The 21,167-nt window shown below is 29.5% G+C and overlaps 1 protein-coding gene across 1 annotated transcript in view; it reads right to left on the bottom strand.

The window, feature by feature from the left end:
- Positions 1-2,843, bottom strand: part of LOC101888979 (COP9 signalosome complex subunit 7) — a 133,654-nt gene extending 130,811 nt beyond the window's left edge. The window contains exons 1-2 of the mRNA XM_059123694.1: positions 2,560-2,843; positions 2,239-2,491 (exon numbers count right to left, since the gene is read on the bottom strand). Of these exons, the coding sequence (XP_058979677.1) occupies positions 2,239-2,491; positions 2,560-2,757 (451 nt within the window). The 5' untranslated portion in view covers positions 2,758-2,843. The remainder of the gene's footprint in view (positions 1-2,238; positions 2,492-2,559) is intronic.
- Between the last annotated feature and the right edge of the window lie 18,324 nt (positions 2,844-21,167).

Below are 21,167 nucleotides of genomic sequence, written 5' to 3'. Positions count from 1 at the left end.
CGAACAGGAAATCAGATCCTATCTTACAAATTTAACGACAATTTATAATTCTAACTCAAATGATATAGCAAACATTGCGCGCATAAGTAAAATTCTTTCTACACAGATTCAAAACATAACAACTCATATTAATAGACAACAATATATAGTTAAAACGTACATCAACAAGTTCCGTAATGAAATTGAAAATAAGATATCTTCATTAGAAGACGAAATAGATTTCATTAAACACATTTACCAAATTAACAACGACATAAGTTTACTCAGAAATCATATAGATGATATCGCAGGAGTTATATTTACTAGTAAATTAAACATAATACCAACAGACTTACTCGACGAACAAGAAATTGAATTAATAGACGACTTTGAAAAATATACTAAGACAAAAGTTGCCGTTTCCTTTGAAAAAGACCAAATTATCATCATCCTCTCCATTCCCCAATTTTCCAAATCATCCTTTGAACAAATAATCCTCGAACCAATGCCTAATAACATGAATAAATCAATTCTTCTTAAGGAAAATAAAATTTTAATAGACGATAAGCAAAACGCATATTATTCAAATAAAACTTGTTTATATAAAAACCTTAAAAAAATTACCGACCTATGTATCTCGGGCATTTTAAAGAATAAAACAGCAAATTGTATCCTTAAAGATAATAAGAACACAGAAGTAAAAGAATTAAAAGAAGGAATAATTTTATTCAAAAATTTCTTTGGAAATTTCACTAATACTTGTCATTCTGAAAGAAAACATACTAATATAAGTAAAAACTTTATAATTAAATTCGAAAATTGTTTAATCAATGTTGGAAACTTAACATTTAAAAATGAAAAACTAATAGTTAAAGAAAAATTAATACAAACCTCTCTTTTAAAAGAAATAAAAGAAAATAGAACATATAATGAAATAAATCTAGAGGACCTATATATAAAACAAATAAAATATGAAGATAATTTTACCAGAACTCAAGAATTAAACAGAATATATAACATAGCTACAAATAGCACCACAATAACAATATTAATTATATTGCTAATTATTATTCCTATATTTTGTAAAAGAAGGGCAACCATTCTCCAAATTTCGTCGGAGCCTCAATCTAACGGAGGGGGAGTTATGATATCACCCCATCGCGTCATTATTTAAATGGTTACCTTTCTTAAATAACACACACGCGTTTCCTGTTCTTCATGCACTTGCTTCTTTATTTTTTTTTTTTTTTGTTGTTGTAATTATTTTTTGTGTGCTTACTTGTTGGAAATATAATTCAGCACACTTATGCTGTTGACCCTAGAAATTGCAACTTTAGCAATTTACCTGGGAAACTAAAATGTTGGGAAATATAATTTAATATAACACGCGTATGCAAGTAATCAATATTTTTTGAAATAAAATAATAAACGTGCAGAAGAACAAGAACGCTTAATAAGCACTTTAATTTAATAAATAAAACCGAAATTATGTTTTTCAATTAGTCTAAGAATAGTACTCAAATAAAGTGGTAGCAGAAGCTACAAGAAAATAAAACAAAAAGAATTTTGTTTTTTTTATTGACTAGTAAAAGTCAAACCAAAAGTGCTATGATCGTGCAATTATCCGCATACGTTACGATCTCTATGCCGTGTAGATGGTAAGGAATTCCGGAAAGGTAAAGGATTAACAGTTCACGTCACGTTGGGAAACTTCCTATTTCACTCTATATTTGTTGAAATACTGATCCTCAAAGAAATATTTCCTTAAACATTTCACGACGGTTGTTGAGCTGGTCTTTCCAGACAATTTCCAAACAGAAACACAGTTTTTGAACTGCCGGTAAAAATGATCATAAAAAACATCTTGCCTTCCTAAATTTGACAAGTTGAATGTAATGTTGATAATTTTATATACAACTATGAGGGCTTTTCTTTTTATCCTCTGTAAGAATTTCAAACTATTGCCTGCCAATAGTGGCATTGAATCAATGCCCTGTACAAGAATAGTTAGTTTTCTCATTAAATATATTTTTGAATTTGAAATGCAATGTTAGTGAAACTTCTTTCATCAAATCTTCTATATTAATGGACCCTCAATCACATATGGCATTTAAACAAAAATGTCACCATAAATCTTAAATTCTAGGTAGCATTTCTTTCCAATTGGAACTGGAACTGGCGCCATAGCATACACGCATCAATTCATTAATATCAAATTAAAACTTATTATATTCTTTCTATTCAATTCCTCCAACTCACCTGCATAGATGGCCTCAATGATGACATCTTCCAAATGACGAACATTATCGATTTCCAACTCCTCCAGGAGCATTTCATAGGGTATCGATTTGTTTTGTATGGCCAGCGAAACAATGGTCAAATGTTGCAACTTCTTTTGCATTGCCGCCGTTAGCTCCAAATAATCCTCAGGTTTTTGGCGATATTGTTTATAGGTGCCATAGGCAAATAAATTCAAGGTGTTGTAATACTTGACATTGTCACCCTCCTTGAGCTAAAAGAACAAAAGAAACCCCCCATTTAAGAGACAAACACATATTTCGTGACAATTTCACAACTCACCGCCTCAATGTTGGGCATCACCAACAGCTCACCGAAAACATATACACCCGGTGCCTCCAGGACTTGTTTGATCAACTCCAAAATGGCAGAACCATGCGCCGTCTTGGCCAGCAAACAGAATTGTTGCAATTGTTTGCTGGATGTGTCACTGGTGTGGGCCACAGGCTCATCACTGCTCATGAGTATGTCTTGGGTCATGTTGTAGTTGTTGGGGCTTTTTCAATTAATACCGAACACAATCTTTTTGCAAGATATTATAAATTATTGAGGAATCTAAGATTTATTCGTTTTTCCCGACAACCGGCGGACACTTTTGTTTTGTTATTTTTTCTACTAAACACAATCAAACGCCTGAACGTCAATCGTCATGAACTGGAATGTCACAGAAATAACAGCTGTTTTGTGGTGATGCCAATGTTGACGTTAGTAAAAAAACGCTCAAGTGATTTTTCGTTGGTTTTGTATGGGGTGATTTCACAAAAATGTGAAATGAAAAATATTCACAAAACAAGAATTTAAATAAAAATAATTTTAATGACAATAATGAAACCTGGCGTTTACCTAAAACATGATTTGCATTATTTAAAGAATACAATAAAAAGTAAATAGACGGAATCCCAGCATAAACATGGAAGCATGGTAGAATTACAAGGTAACCCTTTCAGGCCAGCTGGTATCAATTTGATATGTCAAAAAATTGTTGTAATTTGAATTCGCCTTCATTTACACATAAGAAAATTGTTGCAAGATTTCAAACTTTAACAATGCTATTGATAGAAAATCGAGATTTTACGTTTTTATAGAGTATGAGGGAAAAAGTGTATATTCAACATATGGTAGGCATAGGTAATATGGAGATCTAAAATTCGTGGATATTTGAAATAAGTGAAACAGGGAATCAATTTCATTTAGGAAATAAACCGATACATGGAATTTCATCATCTTATTTGTACGGATTTTCAACTATGTTATACACTATAGGGCTTCAACAGTGAAAGGTGAATGATTCCAAAGCATATTGGATTGGTTTGGGGAACAAAATATTGGCAATTTTTGGGGTGTGATTAAATATTGAGATAATTTTTTTATTTCAAATTGTTCGAATGTATTAAAGTTATCTATGCTTAAAAGACTTCCTGTCTGCTATACATTTCATAGCTGAGCAAATAATATGCCTGAACTCAGAGTAGACTCAGCCCCCCTGTATCTTCTGCAATCTTTGATCCAAATCTTAAGTAAGCCTGAGGAGTAAATATACCCTAAAGTACCTTTTAGGTAGCATGTCACTACAGCGAGAAAGCTGACGATGTAGCAAAAGAAAAAAGGGTACACCCCAGAACCACCACAAAACCTAATTTTAAAGCATCAAAAATAATTTTCCGGATATTTCCTTTAAAGAACATTATCGCTGTTGAATATGAAATCAACGTTGCCAACGTTACCAAGACTGCATGCTGTGTAAGGATAATGAAGAGATAACAACGATTGGACATCTATTATCGCAAATGTCCTTCGTTGGCGCGCTGGAGACTACAATTACTCCATTTCCAGTCTATGTGATTTTCAAAAATGTTGTATTGAACGTGCTATAATCAAACCAAGATGCAGCGGCTTCAGCATTACTTTCAATCGATGTTGGAAGTTTTGAATATTTGCTTTTGTAATAGAAAAAAACACAATTTTGAAAATTTTTAATTCAATATTTTGATTGGAAAAATAATTTGCCCCAAATTTTGTACTTCAAATCAATTCGCCCTGACTACAACTTTGACATATCAAGTTTCCAAAAAAGTTGCTTTGTTGTAATTTTCGCCTATGTTGCTACCTGGTATTTCTACCATGCATGGAAGTAATCAGCTGATATGTCAAAACAAAACAATTTGTTCGAAATAAAAAGAAATTGAGTATTCAAAATTAAAAATGAATCGAAAATATCAAATATCAAAATAAAGATGTTTTAAAATTGGTTGTCCAAATTTTAATCGCCGCAAGCAGAAGAGTTGCAAGTGATTGGAAAAATATATTTGTTTAGCGAAAATTTGCAAAATTCAATAAAAAAAACTGTCAAATTTCGCCGCTCTTTTTTGCAGAATTTTTGTGTTAACAGACAACTATCAGTAATAATTTTCAACACTTTTTACAAATTTTTTAGTAACCTGAAACACCTAATATTTGCATTCCGGATATATGATAACGAAAAACAATAAATATTGTTGAAAATTCAAAAAATAATGAAAAATTTTAATTTCGGCGGGGCCTAACTTTTAAAACCCTCCCTGGTTGAAGAAAACATTTTTATATAAAAGTATCTGAATTCAAATGTGTTCCACTTTAAACTACAAATACCAGTTGGATAATGCTGTTAGACTTTTCAAAAAAAACATAAAGTGGGTAAGGCGGAGGCATGGTAGAAGAATATAGGTATAGGCGTCGACACAGCTGCTGGGACAATGAACTGTCAAACCAATTTTGGAATTGAAAATGTTGAATGAAAAATTATTTAAATTTGTAAAAATTGTTGAAAAATGCAAATTATAATAGCCTCCGAATGACGTAGTATAAGAAAACATATAAAAATCTACTTATATTTGAAAAATCATTTATTTACTTATTTTTTTTTTTTTTTTGACATATCAATGCTCCCAAGCGTTGATGCATCTACCTGTATTCTTCTGCCATGGTAACATGACACACCTAATATTCCAATTCCGGAGATATGATAACGAAAAACAATAAATATTGCTGAAAATTCAAAGAAATAATTAAAAAAGAAGATTAAGTTCGGCGGAGCCTAACTTTTAAAACACTCCCTGGGTAAAGAAAACATTTTTATATAAAAGCATCTGAATTCAAATGTATTCCACTTTAAACTACAAATACCAGTTGGATAATGCTGTTAAACTTTTCAAAAAAAAAAAAACATAAAGTGGGTTAGGCGGAGGTCATACCAAAACGGAAAACTCCATAGACAATTTTATACTTTGAGGATTGTCATCTAGCAAATTTGAAACAATTGAAAAATGTGAATAAGATGATCAAAATACCGAGTATCGGAGGGTATCGTTATATGGACCTAAATTTTCAATGTTCTGCCGCCGGAGCTAGAACCCATTATCACCTACAAATACCAATTTTTAGACAAATCTGTGGAGATCGTTATATGTGCGCTGTAGGAAAATGTGGACATAAATTTTCAATGTTCTGCCACCGCAGCTAGAACCCATTATGAAGTACAAATACCAATTTTTAGGCAAATCCGAAGAAAAATGTGGCTAAAATCATCAAAATACTGAATATCCGGAGGTACCATTATGTGGGAGCCATACGAAAAAGTGGACTTATACATACTATGTTCCGCCACAGGAACGAAAACCCATTACGAACTACAAATATCAATTTGTGGACAAATCCGTATAAAAATGTGGCAAAAATCATCCAAACACCGACTATCGGCAGGTACCGTTATATGGGGGGGCCATATAAAAACGTGTACCTATATATACCCTGTTCCGCCACCGGAGCTAGAACCCATTACGAACTACAAACACCAATTTTTAGATATTTTTTTTTTATCATCAAAATACCGAATATTGGGAGGTACCGTATGAGGGCTATAGAAAAATGTTTCGCCACCGTAGCTAGAGCCCATTATGACCTACAAATACCAATTTTTAGGCAAAATACCGAATATCTGTAGGCACTGTTACATAGGGGCTATACGAAAACGTAGACTGATATAACTCATTTTCAATACCAACCATCCTGGACACAATACAAATTGTTGTGCCATATATTGAAGCTCTGTGTCGTGATTTCAACAGACAGGCAGACGGATATCGTTAAATCGACTTAGAATTTTTTGCTGATTATGAATACATGTACTTTAAGGCGTCTACGACGAATATTTTGGGATGTTACAAACGGAATGACAAAGTTCAAGGTGGAGGATATAAAAAAGGAAAGTTCGACTGAGCCACATTTTCTTTACCATCCAGCATGAACGAGCTGAACTTTTTATACCAAATATGATTTATGGCCTCAAAATCCCTAAAATTTGGAGATTCCTTAATGTGGGCACTGAGAAGTAAAATCACTAATTGATAGCTCGAAATGTCGACATACATTGTCATTAAAGCTGATTGCTTTAAAATACCGAAAAACTGAAGAAACTCTAATAAAGAAAAAATAAAAAAAAATATCCATATAACCTACCCCATGGTAGAATTAAGAAGGAAAAACCATGCAAGCATATGTTCACAATTTTTTTTTTCAAAATTATTTATTTGACAACATCTCATTGTCAAAATGTATATTTGTAAATCCATAGTATACACAGAAATCAGAGATGGGAATCTGTTTTTTATACAGTGACATTTGACAAGTTAAATTACAGAAAATGCAGAGATGGGTAGTCATTTTTGAAATGACTTTACCTCCTTAATTTTACCATGACCTACCCAGTGAAAATTCCAAATTTTATATTAAAGTTGATTTGGTTGAAAATTGGGACCGAGACCTTAAAAATACTGAAAACCAGGATGTAATGTTGTATGTGGCCCATTAGATTGAAAATTGCGGCCCAAATACCAAAATCTTTAAAGTACCTATAATATCGTGACTATACCTAAATTTGATATTGAAAAAATGTCAAAACTAGTAGATTCTTGTGGGCTTTGGAACAGAACATTAAAGTTTTCATTGCAATTTGAAGCACATCTCATGACTCCAATTAATTACGAGTTGATAAAACCGCTACAACGACAACATTGTATAGTGACAGCCTACAGCTGTGTCACATTTCTAACTGGGGTACTGTACACACATAATATTGTACACAAACTGTATTGTTAGAAGGGGAGAAATAAACAGGTTTGTTGTTCAATACTATCAATCACTAGATGGCGCTATTTTACATTCCGTCATGCTTTCTTATTCTAATGGGAATAATTGGAATTTGGGGTATTTTCCATTAAATGCCTTTAGTTTTGAAATTTTTACGATACTTTTGACTTTCCATTATTATTTTCCCATCGAAGTAAAGAAAATTGGGTTATACTTCACAATTACGTCCTTTTTTCTAGTAATATGCTTTTTTAAAAGTTTTCTGCACTTATTTTGCTGATGTTTACTGAGAAGTCCCCTAACTTGTCCCTTTCCATTCCACAACATTAATCACTGGGGAATTAGGCAAAAGCAACAGCTACTTCGATGGGCCTGAATTGAAAAAAAAAAACTTTTCTGGTATCTTTTTAACCGTTTACCTCTTTTTTGGTGGTTTTTAGAAACCTATTGACGCTTTTGTTGTTGTTGTTGATTTTCCCGTTAATGGTGTTGCTGTGCTTCGCTCTTTCGAGTAAATACGTAAATATTTTTTGACATCAAATGCAAATGCCAGCCAAATACACAAAAGTGTGTGTGAGTGAGTGTGTGTGTGGAAACCCTTGAACAAATAATAGCAACAACAGCGGCAAAAAAAACATGTCGCCCGCATTGAATCGAGGGGCTCAAGTGGCTAATGGCACACAAAAGAGGTAGGAAAAAAAAAAGACGAGCATCAAAAGTTTCCAAAATGGGCTATACTTTAACAAAATTAAATGATACGCTTGAAAGGATTAGCAAATGTCTGGCTAAAAGCCAATTCGATGATTAATCCCCTGTCATTTGGGGTAGGAAGGTGGAGGAGGATGAATGGTGGTTAAGTTACCTTAGCGAGATGGGAAAACCGTTAAATGTAGCAAAAAAGGAAAACAAACAAGAAACGAGTGAAATATTTAAAGGATTTTCTTTAAAAAAATGGGAATTTTTTTGGGCAAAAGAAAAAACTTTGTTTTTACAAAAAACGTTCTGATCTGAACTGAGTTTTTTTTTGAGAATCTGGAGAATTTTTTAGAAAAAAAAAATCATCCTCATTCTTTTTATGGAAATAATCACCGACAAAATCTCTTAATATATATATTTTTTAAAAAAAATACCAAATAATTTTTAAGGTGATTGAGCGTAAACCTAAAAAAATTAAAGAGGTCAGAAAACAATTTCTCAAAAAAAATTTTTTTTTTCAATAAATTAAGAAAAAATAATGGGAAAAATATCGAAAATTATTAAAAATATTTAAACAAAAATAATATTTTCTAACAAATCTAGGTGCAGTTAATAAAATATATTTTTGTGTGCATGTTTCCAGTATCTAGATAAGGATATCCCCTGTCTAGTCCACTGCTCCAAACATCATTGTTTCAACAAAACCATAAAACTGCGGAAATGACCCATAAAAAATAAACTTGTCATAAACCAGAAATACCTCGGTCAAAAAACGATTAGCCATGGTCGTCATAACCGGGAGATACGAATCTACAACAAATCAGCAACAACACTACAACACCAGTTATTTTTATCAACAAACCAAAAGCACCACATGGACATTTTTGTGTTGAAACAATTTCAAAAACATACCAAAGGACATAACGAAAGGATATACAATAAAATTCAGTCATTTGCCGGCAAAGGACCTCAGCAGTTAATTTGAGAATTTAAATAATAATTTGCGAAAAGGACTCTTTTTTGATCTCCACTGCATGTGAAAGGGTTTGGAGGTGGAAGAGAGAGGGGTGGGAGAAGGAAATAAAACTTATGCCGGAACCATAAACCACATAATGCCGTGAATATAATTTCCGGTTATTAAGTCTTGCAGTTAATGGTCTTCGGGTGAAAAAAAAATAACTGTAAAAATACAAGAGAGTTGGCTGCCGTAAAAAATACGACCATCATCCCCACCACCACAACCAGCATCGGCTGTTAAGCATAATTAATGCACATATATTTCAACACATACACTCATGAGAAGCCATGGGAAGGGAGAGATAACATACCACATAAATGGTGAGAAGAAAGGCAGAACAAGTTATCTTAGAGAAAAATTAAAATAAAAATTAATAAAACATCCATAATTGCAGAGAATGAATTTTGAATAGAAAAAAAAAATCGCAAGTATTTAAAAAGTTTTTAAAAAACTTGAAACTTTCAAAGCTATTTTAAAAAAATCCACGTCCTTAGAAAAAAAATTTTTTTTTGAAGAGAAAAAATATTTCCATAGGAAAAATGTGAGAAATACTTTTTCTTATAAAAATCAAAAAAAAAAAAAAAAAATTAATGTCATGAGATTATAAGAAATTCTAAAAAAAAGAGAAAAAAAAATAAATATAAATATAAAGAATTTAATTGGCTTAAGAATGAATTTTTAATATTTGAATAAATTTACGTCTCCCAAAAATATTTAAAAAAAATCAACGTCTTTAGAAAATACTAAAAAAATATCTTCAGGTGTTAGATTCTTCCAAAAATATTAAAAAAAATCCCATTGTTAAAATGTGTTTTTTAAACATCCTATGGCCGTGTATTTTTAAAAATGTTTTTTTTTTAAATACTATAGAAAATAAATTGCAGTATTGCCGCCCTTAAAAAAAATTAAAAAAGTTCATGTTCTTACAAAATTTTCCAAAAACAATTAATTTCTTAAAAATATTTAAAAAAATGCACATTTTAAAAATATTACAAAAATATTTTGAAAATTTAAAAAGATTAAAAAAAAATGAATAAAAATAAATGTTTTTGAAATAGAAGTTCTTAAAAATTTCCAAAAAAATAATTTCTTTAAAATATATAAAAAAATGCATGTTCTTAAAAAAATATTTAAAAAATGCACATCCTAAAAATATTAACAAATATATTTTGAAAATATAAAAATATTAAAAAAATAAAAAATATATTTTTAATAATATATATTATATTTTTTAAATATTTTAAGGACATGATTATTGTCCTTAGAAATATTTTAAAAATACACACCTAAAAAATTAAAAAAATACTTTGAATATTTAAAAATATTTAAAAAGGGGCATGTTCTTAAAAAATATTTTTAAAAATAAATGTTCTTAAAAATTTTCAAAAAAATAAATCGTTTAAAAATATTTAAAAAAAAAAAATGCACATCTTAAAAATGTTAAAGAAAAATATTTTGAAATTTGAAAAATATTAAAAAATAAATAAATGAATATAATAAAATAGTCATGTCCTTAAAAATATTTTAAAAAATTCACATTTAAAAAAAATAAAAAAAGATACTTTGAATATTTAAAAATGTCCATGTCTTTAAAAAACATGTTCTTAAAATTTTTCAAAAAAGAAAAATAAATAATAATTTTCTTAAAAATATTTCAAAGAAAGCCATGTCCTTAAAAACATTTTGAAAAAGGCACAGCTTAAAAATTAAGAAATATATATATTTTTTGAAAATTTAAAAACCTTAAAATATAAAAAATGAAAAAAATTAAAAATAATCATGTCCATTTAAAAAATGCACACCTTAAACAAATAAAAAAATACTTTGAATATTTAAAAATATTCAAAATAAATAAAGAAAATTAAATAATTTTCTTTAAAAAAAATGCACGTCTTGAAACTGTTAAAAAAATATTTTGAAAATTTAAAATTGCTAAAAAATAAATAAATAATCTTGTTCTTAGAAATATTTTAAAAAATTCACATTTTAAAAAATGAAAAAAAAAATTAAAAAAATTCTTGAATATTTAGAAATATTTAAAAAATAACTAAAAAAATAAAACAGAAATATTGAAAATTCCAAATAAAAAAAACCCATGTCTTTAAAAGTCAAAAAAAAAAAAATAAAAAAAAATGCATAGCCTCAAAAATTTTACAAAAAATCCATGTTCTTGACAATATTTAAACAATTGCATTTCTTAATATATATAAAAAATATATTTCCACAGGTCCACGTCCCTAAAAATATTTAATCCACATTCTTACAAATCCACGTCCTTAAAAATTAATTTAAAAAATCCACCTCTTAAAAAATCCTTGTCCTTAAAAAACGTCAATTAAAAAAATTATACGTTCTTCAAAAAAGCAATAAAAATATTAAAAAATCGCATTCTTAAATATTTAAAAAATTCACGCAATTAAAGGTATTTAAAATAAAGAAACACTGCAAAAAATTAAACGAAATCCAAATTTAAAATTTAAAAAAAATATGTACAAATATATTTCTTTTTAAATATTTAAAAAATCGTATAATTACATATTTATGGGAAAATGTAATTAAAAAATTATATATTTTTTAAATTAAAAAATCTATATTTTTTAAAAATATTTTAACGAATACAAACAAAGAAAATAAACTTTAAAAAATATTTTTATAATTTTACGCCTCAAAAAATATTTTGACATGTTCACGTCCCTAAAAAAAATATTTGAAAAATCCACGTGTTTTATTTATTCTTAAAAAAAATAAGAAACACGTACTTACAAATATTAAAAAAAAAAAATTCACGTAATAATTAAAAATAATCCTTACTCTTAAAAAAATATTTTAAAAATCCTCTCTTTAAAAATATATGGAAAAGTTATGTCCTTAAGATTATTAAAAAAAATCTAAATCCAAAAACGAAAATATTAAAAAGTATTTATTTTTATAAATATTTCCAAAATTCACATCCACAAAATATATTAAAAAAAATCCAGATTTTCAAAAATATTTTTAAAATCTTCGTCCTTAAAATATATTACAAAATTCATGTCTTTAAAATTGGTTAAGAGAAAAAACACATCCAAAAAAGATTAAAAAGGATTTATTTCTACAAATATTTAAAAAGTCGATGTCCTTAAAATTAATTTTTAAAAATCCAAATCTTCAAAAATATTTAAAAAAATCCACTTCTATAAAAAAATATTTAAAAAAAAAAACACTTCTATAAAAAATATTTAAAAAATAAATCCTTTAAAGTCTTTTAGAATCTTTAAAAATATTAAAATAAAAAAATTCACGTTAAATGATATTTGAAAATTATCAACGTCCATTGGTCTTTTAAAATATTTAAAAACCTTTATTAGTCGCTAAAAAGAATTCATGTTTATTTGAAAAATATTCTCTAAAAACCAAAAAAAATCCACGTTTGTTAGTCCCTGACAATTTTTCTTTTTAAAAAATCCATGCAAAAAATATTCTATAAAAAAACTCCCATTTTCTAGTCAACAGGTCCTTGAAACTCCCCACCCCACATTAAATATTTTCATTTAAAATTCCACAACATTTTGAGTCAAATCCCAACTAACTTTCGAATTTTTATTTCATTCAGTATTTTTTTCGTTTTTATTTTTTTTTTGCTGTTTCTGCCTTTGACTGGCAACAGAGGAGAGCCAATAATTTTTCTCGCTTAATGCATTTGCCGGCAATAAAAGTCATCGTTGAAATGTTTGTTTGACTGGATAGCTGACTGGATGGTGGGTCATAAAACTAACCATTTATCCATTTAAATCGACAATGTTACTCCCAGTTCAATGTGTGTGTTTGTGTGTGTGGGACAAAAAAAAATCCTAGAGATCCTGGGTATCCTAGAGTGGATGGAGGTGGTTGTGGAGGTGGTAAGGTTAACTAGATCCAATGGCACCCAGGGTCCTTACTGCAATTGTGAAAGGATATGTTGTGTTATGGTGTGTGTATGTGTATATGTGAGAGAGTATGTGTGAGTTTGCCCATTCGCTGATAGATGACTTGTCAAAGCGTTTAAGTGCAGTGCATTCAGCCTGTGGACAATTTCTATGTTAACGACTTGATGATCTATGGACAGGCCAACAAGGATTCCAGGAAAACTCATGTGAAGACTAAAGGTTAATGTATTGGAAAAGAAAATTAAAAAATCCAGCATTAAAACTTTGAGATGTTATTTAAAAAAAAAAATCAAAGTAACTTTTGAAAAAAAATATTTTTTTTTGAAAAAAAATTGAAAAAAATATTTTTTTCTTTTGAAAAAAATGAAAAACTATATTTTTTTGACAAAAAATTGAATTATATTTTTTTTAAATTGAAAAAAATAATTAAAAAAAATAATTGTTATTATTATTATTATTATTTTTTTGAAAAAGAATAAAAAAATAAAGCTAATATACCTGAAGACGATTGTCGATGATAATCGAAGTATTGGATATAATAAAGAGAAAAAGGAAATAACTAAATAAAATTTTTTTCAAAAAATATTTATTAAATTTGAAAAATATTAGAAATGACCCCAAATGGGTTACAACTCATAAAACAGGGTGAGATGAAAAAACTGCAACCAACTTCAGACTGCTGTCATTTCTAAGCCACTCGTCCGAAAACTGTTTTTTTGATAAAAAAATAGGAAAATATTTTTTTTAATTAAAAAAAATATTTTTTTTTTGAAAAAAATTTGAAAAATATTGAAATAAAAATTGAAAAAAAATATTTTTTTGACAAACAATTCAGTTTTTTTTTTTTTGAAAAAATAAATCTTTTTAAAGAAATATTTTGATAATCCACGTGCTTTTATTTATTCTTTAAATCGACGTCCTTAAAAAAATTAAGAAACACGTCCTTAAAAATATTAAAAAAAACCCACGTAATATTTAAAAATAATCATCATTCTTAAAAAAAAAATAAAAAATCCTCATCTTTAAAATATATATTATATAATATATAAAATATATATTCATATTAAAAAATCCAGATCTTCAAAAATATTTAAAAAAATCCTCGTCCTTAAAAATATATTAAAAAATTCATGTCTTTAAAATTAGTTAAGAGAAAAAAACACACATCCAAAAAAGATTAAAAGTTATTTATTCCTACAAATATTTAAAAAGTCTATGTCCTTAAAATAAATTTTTAAAAATCGAAATCTTCAAAAATATTTAAAAAAATCCACTTCTATAAAAAATATTTAAAAAATAAATCCATCCAAATAAATCCAAAAAAAAAAAAATATATTTTTTTGACAAACAATTCAGTTTTTTTTTTTTTTTGAAAAGATAAATCTTTTTAAAAATAATTTGAATTATTATTATTATTTTTTTTTTTTTTTGAAAAAGAATTAAAAAAAAATAAAGCTATTATACCTGTAGATGATTGTCGATGACAATCGAAATATTGGATATAATAAAGAGAAAAAGAAAATAACTAAATAAAATTGTTTTATTGACCTTCAGCCGAACCATCATCAAACATATTGAAAATCTACTAGGTCAACCATAAATAACAACAGCAATATTTAATTTTTTTTAAACAAATATTTTTTATTCAAAACAAAAAAAAAAACATCATTTTTTCAATTTTTTTTTTTTTTAATTTAAAAAATATTAGAAATGACCCCAAATGAGTTACAACTCATAATACAGGGTGAGATAACAAAACTGCAACCAACTTCAGACTGCTGTCATTCCTAAGCCACTCGTCCGACAGCTATTGCATTTATTCCAGTGACAGCTCATTACATTGTTTAGAGGCGTACAAAAGCATTTTGGTGAGAATTTTCCAGAAAAAAGTTATTCGTGATGGTGTGATCTCAAGCGTAATGGTGTGATTTTTTTATATTTGGGTGGAGAACCACAAGTGGCTATCGTTAGAGCACTCGAGCATTTAAATGTGAATTATTCTTTTGTGTATCCTACCATCGCTCGTTACCATGATACTGGTAGCCTATACCGACGTCAAGGAAGTGGGCGGAAGAAAACAGTAACATCAGCAGAAATGGTTCGAAAAGTAAAGAAGCGACTAGATCGAAACCCGCATCGCAGTGGCCGAAATATGGCTCTTGAGCTGAACATATCGCAATATTCCATTCGGAAAATATTGAAAAATGAATGGAGCTCGGGGTAAAGCCCTTGAAATTCCAAGAAGTGCAAGAACTAGGTTTTCTCCGATGAGAAAACATTCGTTGTCCAGCAGTTTATAAACGAACAAAATGATCGTGTTTACTTGCCGAAGAGCGTCGGCCATGGTGATGGTGTGGGCCGCCATAACAGCCGATGGTCGTTCTCTGCTCGTATTAATCGACCGTGTCATCAGAATAAATGCCGAATATTATTGCGAAAATATTCTGGAGGTTGTATTAAAGCCTTGGGCACGCAAACATTTTGGCCGCAGACCTTGGACATTCTGGATATTCTGAAGGGTGTATTAAAGCCTTGGGCACGCAAACTTTTCGGCCGAAGACCTTGGACATTCCAACAGGACTCAACACCATTGCACTCAGCACGCACCACCCAAGAATGGTTACTAAATGAGGTTCCTCGCTTCATTTCCAGCGCACAATGGCCACCAAAATCTCCGGATACCAATCCGTTGGACTACTGGGTCTGGAGTATTTTGGAAAGCAAGGTTGGCACTAAAAAATACCAAAGTGTCGATCTCCTCAAGCAAGCGCTATGCCGGCAATCGGCCAAAATACCGCAGAACAACATTCGGGCAGTGTGTGACGGTTTCATTGGCCGTTTGATGGTCAAAATTCGTGCCAATTCGAACAAACCTAAAGTTATTCTAACATTTGATGCCATTTCCGACATTTTTTGCTTTCATTCAAAAAAATTAAAAAACAAAAATAAATAAAAATTATGGCTTTGACTTTGTTGCAGTTTTTTTATCTTCCTCTAGGTCCTAGAAGATGTCAAGAGTTTAGAAAGTTTCCTCCCCCTCAACCCCTTTTATTGAAGGGGAAATTCTGGAGTATATAACACTTATACTCTCTTTTTGAAATTATCCTCCATATTTCACTCAGATCGTAGTGCGCATGACCCAGCTAAGAGAACTCGTCGAATTTCTTGGATATCTCAAAACTTTAAATTTGGCGCCCAAATGAAATTGTTACAGTTAGCAAACAGGTTTTATGTTATGACTGTCTGACGATTGTTGCCTTAGTTTCAGATTTCCATTTCGAATTAAAAACAAAATTTTGAAATGACCCGCTCAGTTGTGTTGGCTTTGGTGATGTTGTTGGTGGTGCGTCAAAAACAAAAATAAATGCCACTGAAGCAACATGTGACAATTCGGGATGTTAATCAGCCGAGGAACCTTTTTATCGAAATCAAGGATCAAAAAAATAAATTTTTAAGAATATGTTTTCAAGGATCAAAGGACCATTGAACGTGGATTTTTTTAAGAATATTTTTAGAATCAAAGGACCAATAAACGTGGATTTTTTAAAGAATATTTTTACAAGGATCAAAGGACCAATAAACGTGGATTTTTTAAAGAATATTTTTACAAGGATCAAAGGACCAATAAACGTGGATTTTTTAAAGAATATTTTTACAAGGATCAAAGGAACAATAAACGTGGATTTTTTAAAGATTTTTTTTACAAGGATCAAAGGACCAATAAACGTGGATTTTTTAAAGAATATTTTTTAAGGATTAAAGGACCATTAAACGCGGATTTTCAAAGAATATTTTTACAGGGATCAAAGGACCAATAAACGTGGATTTTTTAAAGATTTTTTTTACCAGGATCAAAGGACCAATAAACGTGGATTTTTTAAAGAATATTTTTACAAGGATTAAAGGACCAATAAACGTGGATTTTCTAAAAAATATTTTTCAAGAATCAAAGGACCAATAAACGTGGATTTTTTAAAGAATGTCATCAACAATATTGTGCAATAAATTTTGAAACTTTGTTTCACCCCTTTTTCCCAATCAAAACCTCCTTCGAATAATATTTAAAATAAAATAACTTGACCTTGTGGGGCAACAAAGTTTCGCAATTTTTCTATGAACTTGAAATTTCATACACCCAATGGACCTGTTCCGTCAGGTCTGTTTTTCTTTTCTCTGTTTTTTTGCTTGGCAAAACACTTGACAGGAAAACAGAACAACAAGACAAACAAACAAACCTCACCCAACATGGATGGAACACCCACACCTCTCATGTCCTGTTGAAAGCTCCATGTCTTTTGGTCCACCCACCCATCCCAAAAGTGTCGTGTTTGATGTGTCTGATTGTCATTCAAGTTGAAATGTGTATTGGTTGGAAATAAACAAAAAAGGAAGAAAACTTGTTTTCTTGTTCTTGAGGTTACCTTCTTCAGGAGCAAATGAAAAAAACAAGATGATGGAAGAGGAGGTGAGCTGGCTGAACCATGAAACCATAAAGTTTTCCAATCCCCCAAAATACATTTGGCATTTGAAAGGAAAACAAAAAAACCTGCAAAGGGACGAATGTTTGTCTTTATCCTGCCGGTTGGTCTGTCTACCTATGTCATGGACAATCGATATTGTCATATCTTCCAAACTTCCGTCAGAGGACGAAAGGGTGTAACGATTGTTGCTTGCAGCGTTGGATCATCAATGTCTGGCCACTGGGAGGCAGGATTTGATTTTGATGGGGAAACTTCAATTCAGTCAACTTTTTGTAATATTTTTAAGGAGGTGGATTTTTAAGATATTTTAAAGGACAAAGATTTTTTTTAGTTTTTAAAGGACCTTCAACCTTTAAAAGTGGTTTTTATATCTTTTTCAAAGGACCTGCAGACCTTTAAACATGGATTTTTTAACGAATATTTTTTCTAGGATCAAAGGATTAATAAACGTGGATTTTTTTAAGAATATTTTTTCAAGGATCAAAGGACCAATAAACGTGGAATTTTTAAAGAATATTTTTTTCAAGGACCAAAGGACAAATAAACGTGGATTTTTTAAAAAATATTTTTGCAAGGACCAAAAGACAAATAAACGTGGATTTTTTAAAAAATATTTTTGCAAGGACCAAAAGACAAATAAACGTGGATTTTTTAAAGAATATTTTTTCAAGGACTAAAGGACCAACGTGGAGTTTTTAAAGAATATTTTTTCAAGGACTGAGGGACCAATAAACTTGGATTTTTTTAAGAATATTTTTTCAAGGACTAAAGGACCAACGTGGAGTTATTAAAGAATATTTTTTCAAGGACTGAGGGACCAATAAACTTGGATTTTTTTAAGAATATTTTTTCAAGGACTAAAGGACCAACGTGGATTTTTTAAAGAATATTTTTTCAAGGACTAAAGGACCAATAAACGTGGAGTTTTTAAAGAATATTTTTTCAAGGACTAAAGGACCAACGTGGAGTTTTTAAAGAATATTTTTTCAAGGACTGAGGGACCAATAAACGTGGATTTTTTAAAGAATATTTTTTCAAGGACTGAGGGACCAATAAACGTGTATTTTTTAAAGAATATTTTTTCAAGGATCAAAGGACCAATAAACGTGGATTTTTTAAAGAATATTTTTTCAAGGACCAAAGGACCAATAAACGTGGATTTTTTAAAGAATATTTTTTCAAGGACCAAAGGACCAATAAACGTGGATTTTTTAAAGAATATTTTTTCAAGGACCAATAAACGTGGATTTTTTAAAGAATATTTTTTCAAGGACCAAAGGACCAATAAACGTGGATTTTTTAAAGAATATTTTTTCAAGGACCAAAAGACCAATAAACGTGGATTTTTTAAAGAATATTTTTTCAAGGACCAAAGGACCAATAAACGTGGATTTTTTAAAGAATATTTTTTCAAGGACCAATAAACGTGGATTTTTTAAAGAATATTTTTTCAAGGACCAAAGGACCAATAAACGTGGATTTTTTAAAGAATATTTTTTCAAGGATCAAAGGACCAATAAACGTGGAATTTTTAAAGAATATTTTTTTCAAGGACCAAAGGACAAATAAACGTGGATTTTTTAAAAAATATTTTTGCAAGGACCAAAAGACAAATAAACGTGGATTTTTTAAAGAATATTTTTTCAAGGACTAAAGGACCAACGTGGAGATTTTAAAGAATATTTTTTCAAGGACTGAGGGACCAATAAACTTGGATTTTTTTAAGAATATTTTTTCAAGGACTAAAGGACCAACGTGGAGTTATTAAAGAATATTTTTTCAAGGACTGAGGGACCAATAAACTTGGATTTTTTTAAGAATATTTTTTCAAGGACTAAAGGACCAACGTGGATTTTTTAAAGAATATTTTTTCAAGGACTAAAGGACCAATAAACGTGGAGTTTTTAAAGAATATTTTTTCAAGGACTAAAGGACCAACGTGGAGTTTTTAAAGAATATTTTTTCAAGGACTGAGGGACCAATAAACGTGGAGTTTTTAAAGAATATTTTTTCAAGGACTGAGGGACCAATAAACGTGTATTTTTTAAAGAATATTTTTTCAAGGATCAAAGGACCAATAAACGTGGATTTTTTAAAGAATATTTTTTCAAGGACCAAAGGACCAATAAACGTGGATTTTTTAAAGAATATTTTTTCAAGGACCAAAGGACCAATAAACGTGGATTTTTTAAAGAATATTTTTTCAAGGACCAAAGGACCAATAAACGTGGATTTTTTAAAGAATATTTTTTCAAGGACCAAAGGACCAATAAACGTGGATTTTTTAAAGAATATTTTTTCAAGGACCAATAAACGTGGATTTTTTAAAGAATATTTTTTCAAGGACCAAAGGACCAATAAACGTGGATTTTTTAAAGAATATTTTTTCAAGGACCAAAGGACCAATAAACGTGGATTTTTTAAAGAATATTTTTTCAAGGACCAAAGGACCAATAAACGTGGATTTTTTAAAGAATATTTTTTCAAGGACCAATAAACGTGGATTTTTTAAAGAATATTTTTTCAAGGACCAAAGGACCAATAAACGTGGATTTTTTAAAGAATATTTTTTCAAGGACCAATAAACGTGGATTTTTTAAAGAATATTTTTTCAAGGACCAAAGGACCAATAAACGTGGATTTTTTAAAGAATATTTTTTCAAGGACCAAAAGACCAATAAACGTGGATTTTTTAAAGAATATTTTTTCAAGGACCAAAGGACCAATAAACGTGGATTTTTTAAAGAATATTTTTTCAAGGACCAACGGACAAATAAACGTGGATTTTTTAAAGAATATTTTTTCAAGGACCAAAGGACCAATAAACGTGGATTTTTTAAAGAATATTTTTTCAAGGACCAAAGGTCCAATAAACGTGGATTTTTTAAAGAATATTTTTTCAAGGACCAAAGGTCCAATAAACGTGGATTTTTTAAAGAATATTTTTTCAAGGACCACAGGACCAATAAACGTGGATTTTTTAAAGAATATTTTTTCAAGGATCAAAAGACCAATAAGCGTGGATTTTTTAAAGAATATTTTTTCAAGGATCAAAGGACCACTAAACGCGGATTTTTCAAAGAATATTTTTTCAAGGACCAACGGACAAATAAACGTGGATTTTTTAAAGAATATTTTTTCAAGGACCAAAGGACCAATAAACGTGGATTTTTTAAAGAATATTTTTTCAAGGACCAAAGGTCCAATAAACGTGGATTTTTTAGAGAATATTTTTTCAAGGACCACAGGACCAATAAACGTGGATTTTGTAAAGAATATTTTTTCAAGGATCAAAAGACCAATAAACGTGGATTTTTTAAACGAATATTTTTTCAAGGATCAAAGGACCACTAAACGCGGATTTTTCAAAGAATATTTTTTCAAGGACCAACGGACAAATAAACGTGGATTTTTTAAAGAATATTTTTTCAAGGACCAACGGACCAATAAACGTGGATTTTTTAAAGAATATTTTTTCAAGGACCAAAGGACCAATAAACGTGGATTTTTTAAAGAATATTTTTTCAAGGATCAAAAGACCAATAAACGTGAATTTTTTAAAGAACATTTTTTCAAGGATCAAAAGACCAATAAACGTGGATTTTTAAAGAATATTTTTTCAAGGATCAAAAGACCAATAAACGTGGATTTTTTAAACGAATATTT

Source organism: Musca domestica, unplaced genomic scaffold, assembly GCF_030504385.1.
Source record: "Musca domestica strain aabys unplaced genomic scaffold, Musca_domestica.polishedcontigs.V.1.1 25, whole genome shotgun sequence".
In the NCBI taxonomy this organism is placed as follows: domain Eukaryota; kingdom Metazoa; phylum Arthropoda; class Insecta; order Diptera; family Muscidae; genus Musca; species Musca domestica.
This window is presented reverse-complemented; position numbering and strand designations above follow the sequence as displayed.